The 20,420-nt window shown below is 37.8% G+C and overlaps 1 protein-coding gene across 17 annotated transcripts in view; it reads left to right on the top strand.

Annotated features, from left to right (window-relative positions):
• The window catches only part of PIKFYVE (phosphoinositide kinase, FYVE-type zinc finger containing), a 92,617-nt gene that overhangs the window by 48,608 nt on the left and 23,589 nt on the right, over window positions 1-20,420 (top strand). For all 17 annotated transcript variants that reach the window (XM_003820821.6, XM_055109041.2, XM_055109040.2 and 14 more), the window contains 10 exons: window positions 515-695; window positions 3,197-3,271; window positions 5,583-5,690; window positions 9,451-9,591; window positions 10,235-10,361; window positions 10,594-11,753; window positions 13,509-13,609; window positions 15,170-15,241; window positions 15,851-16,022; window positions 18,663-18,841. In XM_003820821.6, coding sequence (XP_003820869.2) covers window positions 515-695; window positions 3,197-3,271; window positions 5,583-5,690; window positions 9,451-9,591; window positions 10,235-10,361; window positions 10,594-11,753; window positions 13,509-13,609; window positions 15,170-15,241; window positions 15,851-16,022; window positions 18,663-18,841 — 2,316 coding nt within the window. The remainder of the gene's footprint in view (window positions 1-514; window positions 696-3,196; window positions 3,272-5,582; window positions 5,691-9,450; window positions 9,592-10,234; window positions 10,362-10,593; window positions 11,754-13,508; window positions 13,610-15,169; window positions 15,242-15,850; window positions 16,023-18,662; window positions 18,842-20,420) is intronic.

The following is a 20,420-nucleotide window of genomic DNA, read 5'->3' on the forward strand; positions in this document are numbered from 1 at the left end:
CACAAGCTCAGAAGGTCGAGACCAGCCTGGCCAACATGGTAAAACCCCGTCTCTACTAATAATACAAAAATTAGCCAGGCGTGGTGGCGCTGGCCTGTAATCCCAACTACTCAGAGGATGAGACAGGAGGATTGCTTGAACTCAAGAGGCGGAGGTTGCAGTGAGCTGAGATCACGCCACTGCACTCCAACCTAGGCAACAGAGCAAGACTTCGTCTCAGAGAAAAAAACAAAAACAAAAGCCCCAAACTGTGCTTGTCTGTCCCCATTTTACGTGTTAAAATTTCATTTCAGTCAATTGCAGGGGACTTCTTAGTGGAAGATATTCAGATTTCATTTATATGCAAAATCCTTAAGGTACAGATATAATGAAAGAATGATATTGACCTAGAAAATCTTATCTGTGAGCCATAATTGAAATGTTTATTTCTTTGTAGGTTGTTTGTTTTATCATCAGAATTATTGTCTCTGGCAGTATTAACTATGCAAACTTCTTTCTTATAATATTTTTGTAGTTCAGCTAATCATAACCACATGATGGCACTACTCCAGCAGTTGCTCCATAGTGACTCACTGTCATCATCTTGGAGGGACATCATCGTGTCATTGGTCTGCCAGGTTGTTCAGACAGTCCGACCTGATGTCAAGAACCAGGATGATGACATGGATATCCGTCAGTTTGTCCACATCAAAAAAGTGAGCTCTGCTAATGTTTTACTAATGCTAGGAACTGATGAGGCAGGACTGATTGTAATTTTTGTCTTAATGGTAATCTGAAAAGAGTCATTACCCTGAGGGGTGCTAGGTGAGGAGTAGGAGGTTTTGCTGTCTGCTTTGTTTGTTAGCAGCGCACTTAGGAGTCATGGAAGCCACGCATAGGAAGTGAAAGGTCAATGGAAAGGATGAGTTATATCGGAGATGAGTTGGGAACCCAAACAGAGATAGGTTCTTCCTTTCTTGCTTCCTCTTCTTGACAAGTCAGCTATGAGAAAGCCTGTTCTCACAGATTGTGATCACTGTTCGGAGGAAAAGCAGTGGGTAATTTGCTTTATTTAGATCAAGCTTGTCCCACTCGTGGCCTGTGGGCTGCATGCAGCCCAAGACTGCTTTGAATCCGGCCCAACACCAATTCATAAACTTCTTAAAACATTATGACATTTTTTGCGATTTTTTTTTTTTTAACTTTTGTATGTCTCGTTCTTTTTTTTAAATTATTATTATACTTTAAGTTTTAGGGTACATGTGCACAATGTGCAGGTTAGTTACATATGTATACATGTGCCATGCTGGTGTGCTGCACCCATTAACTCGTCATTTAGCATTAGGTATATCACCTAATGCTATCCCTCACCCCGCCCCCCACCCCACAACAGTCCCCAGACTGTGATGTTCCCCTTCCTGTGTCCATGTGTTCTCATTGTTCAATTCCCATCTATGAGTGAGAACATGCGGTGTTTGGTTTTTTGTCCTTGTGATAGTTTACTGAGAATGATGATTTCCAATTTCATCCACGTCCCTACAAAGGACATGAACTCATCCTTTTTTATGGTTGCATAGTATTCCATGGTGTGTATGTGTCACATTTTCTTAATCCAGTCTATCATTGTTGGACATTTGGGTTGGTTCCAAGTCTTTGCTCTTGTGAATAGTGCCGCAATAAACATACGTGTGCATGTGTCTTTATAGCAGCATGATTTATAGTCCTTTGGGTATATACCCAGTAATGGGATGGCTGGGTCAAATGGTTTTTCTAGTTCTAGATCCCTGAGGAATCCCCACACTGACTTCCACAATGGTTGAACTAGTTTACAGTCCCACCAACAGTGTAGAAGTGTTCCTATTTCTCCACATCCTCTCCAGCACCTGTTGTTTCCTGACTTTTTAATGATTGCCATTCTAACTGGTGTGAGATGGTATCTCATTGTGGTTTTGATTTGCATTTCTCTGATGAAAAAACTACTTTAAAGTTCATATGGAACCAAAAAAGAGCCCGCGTCGCCAAGTCAATCCTAAGCCAAAAGAACAAAGCTGGAGGCATCATGCTACCTGACTTCAAACTATACTACAAGGCTACAGTAACCAAAACAGCATGGTACTGGTACCAAAACAGAGATATAGATCAATGGAACAGAACAGAACCCTCAGAAATAACGCTGCATATCTACAACTATCTGATCTTTGACAAACCTGAGAAAAACAAGCAATGGGGAAAGGATTCCCTATTTAATAAATGGTGCTGGGAAAACTGCCTAACCATATGTAGAAAGCTGAAACTGGATCCCTTCCTTACATCTTATACAAAAATTAATTCAAGATGGATTAAAGACTTAAACGTTAGACCTAAAACCATAAAAACCCTAGAAGAAAACCTAGGCATTACCATTCAGGACATAGGCATGGGCAAGGACTTCATGTCTAAAACACCAAAAGCAACGGCAACAAAAGCCAAAATTGACAAATGGGATCTAATTAAACTAAAGAGCTTCTGCACAGCAAAAGAAACTACCATCAGAGTGAACAGGCAACCTACAAAATGGGAGAAAATTTTCGCAACCTACTCATCTGACAAAGGGCTAATATCCACAATCTACGATGAACTCAAACAAATTTACAAGAAAAAAACAACCCCATCAAAAAGTGAGCAAAGGATATGAACAGACACTTCTCAAAAGAAGACATTTATGCAGTCAAAAGACACATGAAAAAATGCTCATCATCACTGGCCATCAGAGAAATGCAAATCAAAACCACAATGCGATTTTTTTTTTTTTAAGCTCATCAGCTGTTATTAGTGGATTTTATGTGTGGCCCAATACAATTCTTCTTCCAGTGAGGCCCAGGGAAGTCGAAAGATTGGACACCCCTGATTTAGATAGTAATGGAGTCCTGTGTGTGCTTTTTCCCTATGATATTTAACTTAAACAATAGTGTTAACTGCCACATGGCACTAGTTTATTCAGTCAGTGAGTACTTTAGAGTCCTAGGGTAGTACATTAGAGAACAGGGAATGGGAAAACAGAGTCATGCAGAGATGCCATTGATCGTTGGTTGAAAGGAAGTATTATTTCCTGAAATTTTTTGTTCTTATTTGATTACATAATAGTTTTAAAAAAATGGAAAGAAATAATAGCGTACATCTAACTAGATTCTAAGCATGTTATCATTGAATTTTATTGTTTTCTTAATTGTTCCATTAGATCCCAGGTGGAAAGAAGTTTGATTCTGTGGTTGTCAATGGCTTTGTTTGTACCAAGAACATTGCACATAAAAAGGTAATGTGATTCAGTTCAGCAGTGAAGTTCAGCAAACCATGGCTGTGTGCTTAGGTAACAAGTTGGGGCACCTTAGTTATGGAAGAAATGGACAATGGACAATGAAAGGCAGCTGTGTCTGCCATAGGGGTGAAATTTGGTTGGTTCAGGGAAGATTTCCCAGAGCTGAGGATGAATGGATTGGAATTTGAATAATGGGAATTCACCAGACAGAAGGAGGAAGGGGAGAGGATCAGGCTTCTAGATTAACAGAATGATAAGATACTGGCATTATTTATCTCCTGATCCTGTTACGTCTTAGGGAGACAGGGTTTCTCTAGTAGGCTGGAGTCCTTCCAGAGGCTTAGCATTCTAAAACTGATAGCTCTTCTAGTGCTCGGCTACAGAACTGTCAGTCTTCTTCTGTTATCCTTCTCACCTTATATCTTTGTAGCACTAGCACAAAGGAGTGGAGTGAGATAACCTGGGGTATTAAGGAGACTCTGAGTTCCTAAGGTGTAATATGGGCAATGTAGATGAAGCTGGAGGAAGCAGGCAAGGGCTTTGTATGTCATTAAAGGTCTTGAACTTTATTCTGAAATCTTTTGATTCTCAGTGTAGTGTACATACATTGAGATCACATGTGGACCTTTTAAAAATGTCTGTTCTTAACCTAACCCCTAGAAATTCTCATTCAGTAGGTTAAGGGCAATGGGAGTGTATGGATGTTAGGGAAATGGTGGTACTGTATTTAAAGTAGGCACTAGGCTGAGTGTGTAATCCCAGCACTTTGGGAGGCCGAGGCTGGCGGATCACGATGTCAGGATTTTGAGACCAGCCTGGCCATATGGTGAAACCCCATCTCTACTAAAAATACAAAAGTTAGCCGGCGTGGTGGCGTGTGCCTGTAGTCTCAGCTACTCGGGAGGCTGAGGCAGAAGAATCTCTTGAACCTTGGAGGCGAAGGTTGCAGTGAGCTGAGATCACGCCACTGCACTGCAGCCTGGGCAACAGAGTGAGACTCCGTCTCAAAAAAAAAAAAAAAAAAAAAAGTAGGCACTTCAGGTGTTTCCAGTGTCATTTGTTGGTCCTTGCATTTTGAGATAACATTGTTCTATAGTAGTGTTCTCAAACCTTGCTGTGCTTCAGAATCACCAGCGGAAACATTCAAAACAGAGATACCCTGGCCCCACTTCTGGGGATACTGATTTTGTTACAGCGAGAGCTGAGGCAGATTTCTAGCCTGAGCAACCAGATGGATGAACTCTAGTCTTGTTTTCATTTTTTTTCTAAGTTGAGCTTAATATAGTTTTTTCTAAGGCATTAAGATTCCTGAAAATTATTAGTGACCATAGATAAATAAAAATATACTTGGCTTGAGTTTTGTACTTATCGCGTAGTTTATTGTAATAATTCCACATCAGTCAATATTTCTACACAGAGTCTTACTAAAACCACACATTACCCTTTAAAGGAGAACTTTAAACCAAATTAAATGATATTTGTTGAATTAAGAGGTAAATATGTTGTGCCTTCTCAGAAAGTGAGGAAAATTTGTATGTAGGTGTGGTGGAAACATATGCATGAATGACTGTCTTGCCCCACTGATTAGAGATAGTCCTTGATTTGTAGTTGCTAAAAAGAGTCCTGAATTGAGTTTCCCAGCTGGTGAGTCACTGTTTTCGGAACTGTTTGCCAGTTTGGGGTCCATAAACTTGGTCAGCCTGAAACCTCAATTGCTATTCTGCCTGTGGCTTTAAGCACACGGTTAGGGTATATTATTTGAGTCTCTGCTTCTTGAGATGCTTTCAGATTTTCTTTTTGAACTTCATGTTTCCTATTTCAGCTTGCCACCTTAATGATTGTTTGGAAATTTATTATATTAGCAATATGTTCAGGAGGCATTTTAATTCTGTTCTCCCTCTTCTCCTCTTCAATTTTAGACAGACTAAAATATGCTTTTAAAGTTGCTTATTTCTTGGAGTTTGTGAAGTAACCCGTCATTAAATACTGCTCCCTCCGTGCACACTCAGGGCATGATGTTTCTTCTTACAACATCAGAAATAAAAAAAAAAGTTAAAGAGTATAGAAGATCAAAGTAGTATTAAGAAAGAAAAGCCATTTTTTGAAGAATTTTGCATTGTTCTGAACATATTATTTGCTTTGAAAAAATTTAATACCATAAAAGAACTAAATGAGAGTATATTAATACTAATATGAGATACATTAAGTTAGTAGGAATTATGAACAATATAGATTTAAAGTTATAATTAAAGGAGGGCTGTAAAATGCAAACCTTTAAACACTTTAACAAACTGTTCATTTTTTGTAGATGAATTCTTGTATTAAAAACCCCAAAATTCTTCTGTTGAAGTGTTCCATTGAGTATCTCTACAGAGAAGAAACTAAGTTTACTTGCATTGATCCTATTGTGCTTCAGGTAAGAATTTACTACTGAAAATAATAATTTAGAGGGATGTTTGTGTACCATGATGCTTATAAACTCTTAATGATTTTGACTTAATTCTAGCTAATTAAATTGGATAGGCAAACTTGATAGCTTACCAAAACCTCTGTCACTCATTATTTTTAAAGTTTCAAAGTGTTAAAGGTAACATGTGACTGTTCAAGGATATAAGGAAGAAAAAGTGAAAATCCAAATACTAATTTCCCTTTCCCACTTAATCCACTGATTTACTGTGGGAATTTTTCGAACTTACCAGATTTCTAATGGAATCTCTGGTTTGTAATACAGTCTATGCTACTAAAACATATTTCTAGAACATCAATTAGCTTATATGTAGTTGGCAAACAGAATAATGTCAGATGAAAGTTGTGTTGGTTTCTCAGTGGTTTTTCCTAAGCAAGGAGGCCCAGAATAGCTGCAGTAGGTTATAACCCTCAGCCGGAAAGGAAAACAGTCTCAGCTCAGCTGCTACACAGGCAGAAACCCTTCCAGCTCTATTTTAAGAAAGTAAAAGTGAGCTTTTGCTTGCAGGGCTCTCTCCCCAGGGAGGCACACCCGCATCTCTGTGTGGTTCTTGGTAGCTTTGCTGCTCAGAGCTCCATTTCTAGTTGTAGTGTTGCAATAGTTTTTGTGCATTTAATTTTACTTGAGGCAGCCTCATGCCATATGAAGCTCTCTGCCTGGGCTCTCCATGATTCCTCTTAAGGTACCAATTATTATTTTTATTAGTGCTGAAGGTATAAAGTTGCATAGGTTTTAAGTTTTCTGCTCCAACTCCTTTTCTCCCATAAATACTGTTAATTTTACTTTGTGGTCATTCAAAATGGAAGCTTTTAGGGAATGTGTATATTTTATTATAGTGGAAACACTTATGCTGGGTTCCAGAAACATTTAGGAAAAGCATTACTTGAAAATTCCTAGGTAAATACATTTTTTTCAAGAGTGGTAGGAGCAATCACTTTCGTACTGATTTCCTAGATAACAATAAGAGAAAATGAGTTGTAGTAAAAGGGACAGTGCTTTATAAAACTCTGCTGTATTATTTAAGAACTCTGTGACCTGGGGCTGTTTTCTCTTTGGAATTCAGCTGTGCTATCAGTAAAAATGATGGGTTTTGACTAGACATTTTAGTAGAGAACTCTAAAGAAATAAAGGGAAATACTTCTTTTTTCTTTTTCTTTTCTTTTCTTTTTTTTTTTTTTTTGAGACGAAGTCTCGCTCTTGTCCCCCAGGCTGGAGTGCAATGGTGCAATCTTGGCTCACTGAAACCCCCGCCTCCCGGGTTCAAGCTATTCTCCTGCCTCAGCCTCTCGAGTAGCTGGGATTACAGGTGCCTGCCACCACGCCTGGCTAATTTTTGTATTTTTTTAGTAGAGACGGGGTTTCATCATGTTGGCCAGGCTGGTCTTGAGCTCCAGATGTCAGGTGATCCGCCCGAGGCGTCCCAAAATGCTGGGATTACAGGCGTGAGCCACAATATTCATTTCTTTTGAAATTAAGCCTTTGTGATAAAATTCTATTAGCATTATGTTTGAGATCTTTAACTGTAGCTGTTCTAGGTATTATATGATCTGTTGGGAAATTGGAATTAGGAAGTAGCTGAAATAGCATCTGTTAGAGTTATTTATTCAGAGATCCAGAAAAAGGGATAACTCATGTTGGTTTCAGAATGTAGAGGAGAGAATTCATAACCCTACTAAAACAACTTAGGGATGGGCATAGTGGCTGACACTTGTGATTACACTTTTGGAGCTGAAGGCAGGAGGATTGCTTGAGGACAGGAGTTCAAGACCAGCCTGGGTAACATAGTGAGACTCTGTTTCTACAAAAAATAGAAAAAATTAGGCAGGCATGGTGATGTGTGCCTGTAGTCCTAGAAGGGTGAAGCAGGAGGATTGCTTGAGCCCAGGACTTTGAGGTCACAGTGAGCTATGACGGCACCTCTGCACTCCAGCCTGGGTAACAGAATGAGACCCTGTCTCTTAAAAAAAAAAAAACAAAAACAAAAACTTAGAAATTGCTTTTATTTTGGGAGTTGTGAGGTTAGGTTTTTTGTTGTTCTTGTTTTTTTTTAACCTCTGAACTAGCTAATTGGATTCTTGGCTTTTAAATTAAGAATTGAAAATCTTTCAAGGAAAGTTAGTTGGAGAATGGAATTTCTCCCGAAACTCTTGTCAGCATAATCAAGTTTAGAATGATGAATGAGATTCTTACTGTGTTTGCATTAATTTGCTTACAGACTTATTTGTGGATGAAGAAAATTTAGTCTAAGATTGATAATAGTCAAGCTATCTTGATATATATATATATTTTATTACACTTTAAGTTCTAGGGTACATGTGCACAATGTGCAGGTTTGTTACATATGTATACATATGCCATGTTCGTGTGTTGCACCCATTAACTTGTCATTTACATTAGGTATATCTCCTAATGCTCTCCCTCCCCCCTCCCCCACCCCATGACAGGCCCCCGTGTATGATGTTTCCCTTCCTGTGTCCAAGTGTTCTCATTGTTGAATTCCCACCTATGAGTGAGAACATGCGGTGTTTGGTTTTTTGTCCTTGTGATAGTTTGCTGAGAATGATGGTTTCCAGCTTCATCCATGTCCCTACAAAGGACATGAACTCATCCTTTTTTATGGCTGCAGAGTATTCCATGGTGTGTATGTGCCACATTTTCTTTTTTATTTTTATTTTATTATTATTAGTAGTAGTATACTTTAAGTTTTAGGGTACATGTGCACAATGTGCAGGTTAGTTACATATGTATACATGTGCCATGCTGGTGTGCTGCACCCATTAACTCGTCATTTAGCATTAGGTATATCTCCTAATGCTATTCCTCCCCCCTCCCCCCACCCCACAACAGTCCCCAGAGTGTGATGTTCCCCTTCCTGTGTCCTTGTGTTCTCATTGTTCAATTCCCATCTATGAGTGAGAACATGCGGTGTTTGGTTTTTTGTCCTTGCGATAGTTTACTGAGAATGATGATTTCCAATTTCATCCATGTCCCTACAAAGGACATGAACTCATCCTTTTCTCTGGCTGCAGAGTATTCCATGATGTGTATGTGCCACATTTTCTTAATCCAGTCTATCATTGTTGGACATTTGGGTTGGTTCCAAGTCTTTGCTCTTGTGAATAGTGCCGCAATAAACATACTTGTGCATGTGTCTTTATAGCAGCATGATTTATAATCCTTTGGGTATATACCCAGTAATGGGATGGCTGGGTCAAATGGTATTTCTAGTTCTAGATCCCTGAGGAATCACCACACTGTCTTCCACAATGTTGAACTAGTTTACAGTCCCACCAACAGTGTAAAAGTGTTCCTATTTCTCCACATCCTCTCCAGCACATGTTGTTTCCTGACTTTTTAATGATTGCCATTCTAACTGGTGTGAGATGGTATCTCATTGTGGTTTTGATTTGCATGTCTCTGATGGCCAGTGATGATGAGCATTTTTTCATGTGTCTGTTGGGTGCATATATGTCTTCTTTTGAGAAGTGTCTGTTCATGTCCTTCGCCCACTTTTTGATGGGGTTGTTTGTTTTTTTCTTGTAAATTTGTTTGAGTTTTTTGTAGATTCTGGATATTAGCCCTTTGTCAGATGAGTATATTGCAAAAATTTTCTCCCATTCTGTAGGTTGCCTGTTCACTCTGATGATATTTTAATATGTCCAGATACTGCATTTTACCAGGTGTAATATTTCTGATTTATCTTACTTAGGAAAGGGAATTCTTGAAGAATTATGTCCAGCGAATAGTTGATGTTCGACCCACCTTGGTTCTTGTTGAGAAAACAGTGTCTCGGATTGCCCAGGACATGTTATTGGAACATGGCATTACTTTGGTCATTAATGTGAAGTCAGTGAGTGTTTTTAATTTTCTATTGTATTTAAAAAAAATCACAGCTTTTAAATTTATATGCACGTATGGTAGGTATACAAGAATCTTTTTTTCTTTGCTGTTCTATTTGTATTGAACGTGGGACAGAAGATATGGCACCTATTTTATTAAGATTCAGAATTTCAGACTGGAACTGGAAGAAAGTATAATTGATTATGTAATACTTATTGGTGTCTACAAGACCAAAAGTGAAATGGACATTAGTTAATCACTAGGTATTTGTTGATCCTTCGTTTTTGTTGGAGAATTGCTCAAGCAGAAAACGTTCTCTCCCTTGAAAAGTTTACCCTGTGCAGAACAGGGGCCAATTCTAGGAAGTTGTTTTTCTCTCCACATTATCTTGTGGTAATCCATGATACTTAAGTGCATTTTTATAATGTTATTAATATGAGTAAGGTTTCAGTGGGCATATATTGATTACTAAGCAACTAAGTGTAGAAGAATCCAGAATAAAAAAATTCATCATATATTTATTAAAAAGGAAATTTGTGAATGTTATTTTTTAATTTTTCCATTAAAAAATTAAAAATTACTTTTCCAGATTAAATTTACAAAGATTTTTATTCTTCTCTAGTTTTGTAATACATTGTTTTTCTGTTTTGTAGCAAGTTTTGGAACGAATCAGTCGAATGACCCAAGGTGATTTAGTGATGTCAATGGACCAGCTGCTTACGAAACCACACCTGGGCACTTGTCACAAATTTTATATGCAGATATTTCAGTTGCCTAATGGTGAGTGATCTTTAGCATAGATTGACCTGAGGAAAAGAGTTAACTTATCACTACTACAATGTTTACTTACTAGGAAATACCTATTAATAGTGGGTAAGTGAGGATAGGCAACTGTGATCTTATTCGTGTAAGAGTTTTTCTTTTACAGATGTTAAGAGAGTGAATTAATTCTATTTGGACTTCTGGATTGCCACCTCCACCATCTTAACTTTCTGTTTGTTTTTGTTTGTAGAGCAAACCAAGACACTGATGTTTTTTGAAGGTTGTCCACAGCACCTAGGCTGTACAATCAAGCTAAGAGGAGGCTCTGATTATGAGCTGGCTCGAGTTAAGGAGATCCTAATATTTATGATCTGTGTTGCTTATCATTCTCAACTAGAAATATCCTTTCTCATGGATGAATTTGCTATGCCTCCCACATTAATGCAAAACCCTTCATTCCATTCCCTGATTGAGGGACGAGGGCATGAGGGGGCTGTCCAAGAGCAGTACGGTGGAGGTTCCATCCCCTGGGATCCTGACATCCCTCCTGAGTCTCTGCCCTGTGCTGATAGCAGTTTGCTGGAATCGAGGATTGTGTTTGAGAAGGGTGAGCAGGAAAATAAAAATCTTCCGCAGGCTTTTGCCTCTGTGAAGCATCAAGAACATAGCACAACAGCTTGCCCGGCGGGTCTCCCTTGTGCTTTCTTTGCACCTGTACCGGAATCATTGTTGCCACTCCCTGTGGATGACCAACAAGATGCTTTAGGCAGCAAGCAGCCAGAGAGTTTGCAGCAAACAGTTGTGCTGCAGGATCCCAAAAGCCAGATAAGAGCCTTTAGAGACCCTCTACAGGATGACACTGGATTATATGTTACTGAGGAAGTCACCTCCTCTGAAGATAAACGAAATACTTATTCTTTGGCCTTTAAGCAGGAATTAAAAGATGTGATCCTCTGTATCTCCCCAGTAATCACATTCCGAGAACCCTTTCTTTTAACTGAAAAGGGGATGAGATGCTCTACCCGAGATTATTTTGCCGAGCAGGTTTACTGGTCTCCTCTCCTCAATAAAGAATTCAAAGAAATGGAGAACAGGAGGAAGAAACAGCTGCTCAGGGATCTCTCTGGACTTCAGGGCATGAATGGAAGTATTCAGGCCAAGTCTATTCAAGTCTTACCCTCACATGAGCTAGTGAGCACTAGAATTGCTGAGCATCTGGGCGATAGCCAGAGCTTGGGTAGAATGCTGGCCGATTATCGAGCCAGAGGAGGAAGAATTCAGCCCAAAAATTCAGACCCTTTTGCTCATTCAAAGGATGCATCAAGTACTTCAAGTGGCAAATCAGGAAGCAAAAACGAGGGTGATGAAGAGAGAGGGCTTATTCTGAGTGATGCTGTGTGGTCAACAAAGGTGAGCCAGACCACTTTCTGATGCTCCTGTGCATTTAGGATGTGTTGAATGACTCCTCAAAGGCAGGCTAAAAAAATCAGTTTGGCAGACTGCATGCAGATTTGTGAAATATTTCTTCTCCTATGCTATTTTTGTTTTTGTCTTGAGTCTGCTGGCTTATGTGTTACTTTAATATGTATGAAGCAGAATTGTAATGAAACTGGGTTTCAGGGTTTTAAGATGAGCTTATAGTAAGCTAGGAAGATCCCTGAAGTAAGGGGAAATGTGGAGCTGCTTAAAATTTCTGACAACATGACTTGGATGTGGTATGATAATCCTGGATCCTTGTGTCAGGGAGTGAGAGATGGAAGCTTATTGTAGGAAATAGTTGTGTTTTTAAAAAAAAGTTAGCAGCAAATATATTTGTTTTCTAAAAAAAAGTTAGCTCTTTTTTTTTTAACATAAAACATTTTACCTTGTTATTTAACTATGACAGTGATCTTTTTCTTTTTAGGCATAAATTGAGAGCAAATTAAGGAAGGTTTATAGATCCATTATTGATAATGGTAGCAATAAAACTAATTAACAAATCCATTGCTAGATGAGGAAATGCAATTGTTTAATAAAACGAAAAGATGTCCAATTTCGCCAGTAGTCAAGGAAGTGCTAAATAATGTATGTTCAATTTCACTAGTAGTCAAGGAAGTGCTAAATAATAGTGGTGCTAAATAATTTTTTATTTGTCAGATTGACAAAAAGGAAAGTCGTAAAAGACCCATGGTTAATGATGGCATGGAAAAACACCTTTCATAAATTTTATGTAAGTTTATACAAATGTAGGTATATGTACATTTGTATAAATTTATAGAAAGTGATAGGAAAGTCTCCATTAATTTACACATACATGTATATACCTTTGACCCAGGACTCCAACTTTTTATAATCTATCCTGCAGAAATAATTAAGTATGCTTATATAAGGGTGCTTGCATTTTTTAAGAATATATGTACAAAGATGTTTATTGAAACAGTTTAAGGATGAGCAGGATCTCAAGTCATTTAATGACTTGGATAAAGCCCATGATATATTTGAAGTGTTAAAAAGCAAATTATGTTTTAACATGTGTTGCATTATTCCATATTTATAAAAACAAAACCCCCTGTTTGTACTTAGGAAGTGATGTGTGTATGTGGGACAGGTATGTAAACTAGCAAAAAGAATAGATATTTTAAAACCACAGAGTCAAACTCCTCAGCTTAGGAGGTGGAGTAGAATCATAGGAGGAGCAGTTTTGTGTATTTTATGAACTTCTTCATATGCTTCTATACTATTTCAATTTTAACAGAGAGCTGGTTTTACCTTTGTAATGATCAAAAACAGCCGTAAGCATAGATAAATAAACACTTTAGAATTTAGATTTCTGGGTGTCTCAGATTGATGTTATATCCCATCAGTTCAGACTGTTAAATATGGGTATATTTAATTAATTTTTTTCCAAAATAATTTAGTGCAGTTGTGTAAAATAAAGAGTAAGTTAAGAAAACAAGCTATCTAGACATTGTTTTGTATTTTTAAGTTTAATTGAAACTTTTTGGGTTGTCTTTTCTCAAAAACCAACTGCCCTTCCTTATATTTAGTTTTCTGTAGTTTTAAATCTTGACCAGAGCCCCCACAGTGATAACTGGAGGCTTTACAAATAGAGTGGAGTGTGTTTGGTGCATTGGGGTTGAATGCGGTTGCAGTCACTTGCTCATCCATTCATTCCTTCTATTTCAGGTGGACTGTCTGAATCCCATTAATCACCAGAGACTTTGTGTGCTCTTCAGCAGCTCTTCTGCCCAGTCCAGCAATGCTCCTAGTGCCTGTGTCAGTCCTTGGTAGGATTCTTTTCCCCCTACACTATTCCACATAAGAACAGAATTCCAGCAATTAAAAAAAAACAAAAACAAAAAAACAATCATTAGGACCTGTATTTAGGTACACAGCACACTGCTGGTCATATATGAATTGATAGAACTTTTAAACTTGTGAAGTAAAGATGAAAATACATGTTTGTTCATGAGTAGAAGTAAATGAGAGTATATTAAGAGTGAAAAAAGTGTGAGGGATAGAAGAGGAATTTGTATTGGTTGACTTTCCCTTATCTGAAATGCTTGGGACCAGAAGTGTTTTGGATTTAATATTTTTTCAAATTTGGAAATACTTGCATATACTTAATGAGTTATCTTGGGGATGGGACCCAAGTCTAAACATGAAATTCATTGTGTTTCATATACACCTTGTACACGTAGCCTGAAGTTAATTTTATATAAGATTTGTAATAATTTTATGTATAAAACAAAGTTTGTATACATTGAACCACCAGAAAGCAAAGGTTTCAGTTGTGGAATTTCCCTCTTGGGGTACCATATCAGGACTCAAAAGTTTCAGATTTTGGAGCATTTTGGATTTTGGATTTTCAGATTAGGGATGCCCAACCTGTACTTAAAAATATGAGAAAGTTGACACACAAAAAGCTTGTTTATAAGCATTTTGATGATAGCATGTACAATTTAGGCAGGTTTTCCTTCAGGCATAATTTTTATAAAAGCAGTCAACCTTTTGCTTTATTAATGGGTTTTAGTCTAAAACTTAAGTAGATTGATAGAAACTGAAATACATTTTATGTTTTAAATTATTTTTTTCAAATTATTGTCACAAAAACCTCACACAGACATACATAGCCTTACATTACATGTTCACCTTTAGTTTTAAAAGTACTATGGAACATAACTTCTTGTTTGGGGGCACTGTCTCCATGCCAAAACATATTCTGTGTTTTAATTTTGGATAACTGAAACACTTATTTCCAGCAGTGAGCTCATGGGTTCTTCTAGTAGTATAGCTTCAGCAGGAAGACTTGGGACTGGCAGAACCCATGGGAATTTTCTCTGGGAGTTTATATATAGGTGAAGGCTTGAATAAGATGTGGATTTCAACAGTTATATAGCCAAACTGTCTTGTGAGCATTTATAGGTTAGATAAAAAGTTAGAAACTGGCACTTTAGCAAGAACTGCTGTTTTGCATGCTCAGTAAAGGCATGGACAAGAGAGTAGGAGACCAGAGTCCCACCTTGTGCTGACAGGGCTTAAGCCTTTGTAAAGGAAACCTTTACCTCTTCTTAACTCAGATCAGTTTTACTAAATTAATATTATAGTTTATGCATCCTCATTAGTTTCATAAGACACTAGTGGATTGGGAGTGAAAAAGATGCTTTAGTGTGGCAAGTCTAAACTTGTTTTATTAAAACCTGTTTCATAACAACAAAGAACATTACCTCCTTTCATACTTCATTGTAAGTACCATACATTTAATAGGTAATCATAATTTGTGGTCTCATGAAATGTCTCTGGGGCATGGTAATTCTTATGTTTCTAAGAGGTGGTCTCTTCTTTAGGATTGTAACAATGGAATTTTATGGAAAGAATGATCTTACATTAGGAATATTTTTAGAGAGATACTGTTTCAGGTAAGAACATATTTCTTCCTTCTGTTCCATTACACATTTTTGATGCTCAAAATTTCAACCTAAAATGTAAACATGAGTCGGATGTTAAGTGACGGTTACATGATCCTCACTTTCATAGTGCATATCGGAGTATATCATTCAAAGAAGTAATAATCTATTTCATATTTAAACTGAGATCTCTTATCCAGAACATCCCTCATATCTCTGCCCATCTAATTACCCTACCATCAACATTTTTCGGATACCTGTTTTTTTACAGTGATTCAAATGAGAGGTAAAATGTTGGAATCATCTAGACCTCAGTTTAAGTCTTAGCATCATCACTCGCCACTTACATGACAAAGCACTTTACTAGTCCCCTTTATAGGGAATAACAATCCCTAGAATTATCAGAAGGTAAAAGGAAATGTTTTAAAATTGTTTGGCAAATAGAAGGTGCTTAACAAATGGAAACTATCACCGTGCTGTAGCTGAAGACGATGTTCAGCTGCAGGCTCAGAGCAGCATGAGTACCTTGTGCAGATTGTTCACTAGTCATGCTGCACTTTGACAGTGGTTCTGATTTCTGTTTCATGCTTAATGTGAGAAGGGCTCTTTTGTTTGTCAAAGGCCTTCTTATCAGTGTCCAAGCATGTTCTGTGATACCCCCATGGTACATCATATTCGGCGCTTTGTTCATGGCCAAGGCTGTGTGCAGATAATCCTGAAGGAGTTAGATTCTCCAGTACCTGGATATCAGCATACAATTCTTACATATTCCTGGTGTAGAATCTGCAAACAGGTAAATAGACCCTATTACTATATTTTGTTTGCCATTTATTTCTTTATTTGTATGTTTTTTTTTTTTCTGAGGAGAAGGTTTCCTATATGGTACTGGATTCGTTATTTGTTATAGAGCTCTATTTGTCATTGTTATTTTACCTTCCAGTGCTGTACGTTCAATCTAGTATTCGTTTTTTGAAGATCCCATCTTAGGAATGTATCAGTCATTAAATAAAATACAAGTGCCTTATACAGTAAAGTATCTTGAGGTTGTATCATGACATATCTCAATTTTGTTTATTCATTCAACAAACATTTAGTACCATTTATGTGCCAGATACTGTGCTAGGCCCTAGGAATGAAAAAAAGAATAAGGAATGACTTCTGTTCTCTAGGGGAGGAGACAGACTTGTAAAGCAATAACTGCAGTATATTAGGATATTTGTATAATAAATTCGAGCCTATATGAGCATTTCTATTCACATACAGATGAGACCATGTTGAAATTGATCTCTATTGGTTTTTATGCATGTTCTTGAGAAAAGGACATGTGTTTTGTTTCTTCTTTGTGCCTTTCTTTACTTTTCTAACTCTGGGGCAAAAATTTGGTGCCAATATTGTGTTTTTTTTAATATATGATTTTTATCCAGACTGCTTGCAATCTGGATAAAATATTCCAAATTTAACTTATTACCTTAATTAGGTACTTTCTTTCTTTCTTTTTTTTTTTTTTTTTGAGACAGAGTCTTGCTCTATCGCCCAGTCTGGAGTGCAGTCGTGTGATCTCTGCTCACTGCAACCTCTGTCTCCTGAGTTCAAGCTGTTCTCTGCCTCAGCCTCTGGAGTAGCTGGGACTACAGGCATGCGCCACTATGCCCAGCTAATTTTTGTATTTTTAATAGAGGCAAGGTTTCACTACGTTAGCCAGGCTGGTCTCAAACTCCTGACCTCAGGTGATCGCCCACCTTGGCCTCCCAAAGTGTTGGGATTACAGGCCTGAGCCACAGCGCCTGGCCTTAATTGGGTTATTTCAAAGTGTGCTTTTGGAAGGCACATATGGGAATTATATATAAAATAATAGCACGACCTACATTAATCAGTGGTAGAGAAGGGCAAAATCAAAGTTGCACCTGCAGCAGCAAACATACAGACATAAAATTATTTCTAGCAATTCTCAGTCTTAGTTTCATAATTGTTCTTACCGACTTTAGTTCCTATTAGTTAGCTGGTAATAGTTTGTTGTAGAATATGTTAACTGGGTAGACTGACCATGGTACTAAATGAATAACTTAAATTTGATCTTTATGACTTACATGCTTTGCTATATGCACTTTATTTTGAAACAAAAACTTCTGCTTTTTTATGCTAGAAAGGAAAAGGTAAGTTTTGTTACACTAAAATGAAAAACTTCTAGTGTCAAGGAAAAATACAACATCTATGACTAAACATAAATATATGTAATACCAAATTTCTATGAGCCATGATAATAGAAAAATGGGCAGAGGACATGACAATGCAATTTAATGCAAATGGCTACTAAACAAATAACAAATAAATGTTATTCATTAGTAGTCAGATAAGCATAAATCAGTAAAATCTCTTTAAAATTTTTTCTTTAGGAGGTTACATTTCAAAAATTTCAATTCTGATTCCTAGGATTGGGTAAGAAAGTGGGGGAAATTGATATTCTTAAATATTGTTGGAGACTGTATACACTGGTGCACTTGTTTTGGAAGATAATGTGGCAAAAATTATCAAAGATCATATAAATGTTTATGCCCTTTGACTTACCAATTCCCACCTTTATTAATTTATCCCACGGGAATAATTGTGGATATTTGTAAATATGTATATACAAGGATGTTCATCAGAACATCATCTCAGTATGGAAAAACTTGTAATGTCTTAAAGGCACATCAGTAAGGATTGGTTCAATACATGTCCAGATACTCTGAAGCCATTTGAAAAGTTGAGCAAGAATATTTTATGTGGGAAAATATTCACAATATATTGCTAAGTAAAAGACTATGAAACTATAGGAGTTTTTATTTACAAATATACTGGCTGTGTGTGTGTCCATGTATGTATGTATATATGTATATGTGTGTGTGTATATATATATATAAATACATCAAAAATAAACATATACTAGTATATTGATGTTGTTGGTGGATTTATTGGTAATGCTGCTCTCCTCCACCACCCCCAAGTCCACCCACCTTTGAACTTTCTCATTCTTTTCCCAGTTTTCTGCAGTCAGTATATATTAACGTTTGTATTAGAAAAGAAAATGTTGGCTGGGTGTGGTGGCTCACACCTGTAATCCCAGCACTTTGGGAGGCTGAGGCAGGTGGATCACGAGGTCAGAAGATCGAGACCACCCTGGCTAACATCGTGAAACCCTGTCTCTACTAAAAATACAAAAAATTAGCCGGGCGTGGTGGCACGTGCCTGTAGTCCCAGCTACTCAGGAGGGTGAGGCAGGAGAATGGACTGAACCTGAGAGGCGGAGCTTGCAGTGAGCTGAGATCGAGCCACTGCACTCCAGCCTGGGTGACAGAGCGAGACTCCATCTCAAAAAAAAAAAAAAGAAAATGTTATTTTTTGAAAAAGAGATTCTCAATATGTGATTAGGTAAACTATTTTTGCTGAATTCCAGGTAACACCAGTTGTTGCTCTTTCCAATGAGTCCTGGTCTATGTCATTTGCAAAATACCTTGAACTTAGGTTTTATGGGCACCAGTATACTCGCAGAGCCAACGCTGAGCCCTGTGGTCACTCCATCCATCATGATTATCACCAGTATTTCTCCTATAACCAGATGGTGGCGTCTTTCAGGTAAGAAATCCTAGGAATCTTGTGCATGATCTCAGATCTCATAATCCCTTAAGAATTTTTTAACATTTTCACCATTACTAGATTGAATTAATTTGTGGGATTCCCCATTTGTACCCTTATAAATGCAGAGGACCAGACTGTGTTAAGAACTTTCAGTATTATTTTATTTACTCTTTACCCTACGAAATAGTTCTTATTATCCTCACTTACAGAGCTTACGATCATTCACTTACAGAGCTCTCAAGTGGTGGAGTAATGATTTGAACCTTGGTCAATCTACTACCAGCCTCACTCTTTTTTTAAAAAAAATTTTAATATAAAAATTTTAGAAAAATATGAGACAGGAGCTCACTGTTACCCAGGCTGGTCTTGAAGTGTGCTCAAGTGATTCTCCTGCCTCGGCCTTTCAAAGTGTGGGGATTAGAAGTGTGAGCCATCATGTCGGGCCCTGGCCTAACTCTTAACCATTGTTTTGGCATCTGATGGCATCTGAAAGTCTGTCAGAATTTTTGCCAAGACATTAACCATCAGAAGGATAATCACATATTTCTGATAGAGCTAAAAGTCTGTGTTCAAAGAATTGATAGTTGCCGTTGTGGTATTAAATAATTTGAGACAGCCTTCAGGTTCTGCCTTCAAAATATATCCAGAGTCTGAGCACTTTTTACCAACTCTACCACTACCACTTTGGGCTGAGCCTCTGTTATCTTTCACCTGGATTATTGTAGTAGCCTTAGCAGTCTCCCTTTGGCCTTGTCCCTTTAGCCTCTTCTCAACACAGCAGTCAGAGTGGTTCTGTTAAGGGGCAATCAGCTAAGGCCACTCCTCTGCTCTAGACACTCCAAAGGGTGTCTGTTTCACCTGGAGTGAAAGCCAAAGTCCACTTACTGGCCTTTAATCTACCTGCACTGGCTGCCCAGGACCTCTCTGCTCTTACCTCCTACTGCTCTCTCTTCACTTATCCTGCTGCTGCCCCACTGGCCTCCTGACTGGGCCTCAGGTATGTCAGGTAGGTTGCTGCCTGGGAGCCTTGTACTTGTTCTTCCCTCTCTGAATTGCTCATTCCCCAGATATCTGCTTGTTGCTTCCTTGTGTCTTACAAGTCTTTGCTCACATTTCACCTGCCCTGACACTCCCCCATCCTAGCACTCTGCTTCTCTTGCTATATTTTTCTCCATAGTACTGAACATCTGATATGTATTTGTTTTGTTTGTTACCTGAATCTTGTTTTTCCTAAATTATGAGAACAGGAATTGTTAGTGTTATATCCTCAGCACCTAAAACAGTGTCTGGCACATAATAGACCCTCAGGAGATATTTGCTAATTAGAGCTTATTTCCTTTTTTAAGCAAGAGTTTTTAACCGTGCATGTAGGGCCTTGCAGGGGAGTCGGGTTGTAGCATTTATTAGTCGATACAAACCCTCAGGTGGAAAGGAAACCAAAGACTCATGAAGAATCTTCAGGAGGTGGAAAGTAATGAATACCTACAATTAGTTGTAGGTATTTTAGTTTCCTTATTAATAGGGATGGTTTATAACAATCGTTTTTGGTTTTACAGCAGGTAAGGATAACTTCAAG

This window comes from Pan paniscus, chromosome 13 (assembly GCF_029289425.2).
Source record: "Pan paniscus chromosome 13, NHGRI_mPanPan1-v2.0_pri, whole genome shotgun sequence".
Lineage (NCBI taxonomy): Eukaryota > Metazoa > Chordata > Mammalia > Primates > Hominidae > Pan > Pan paniscus.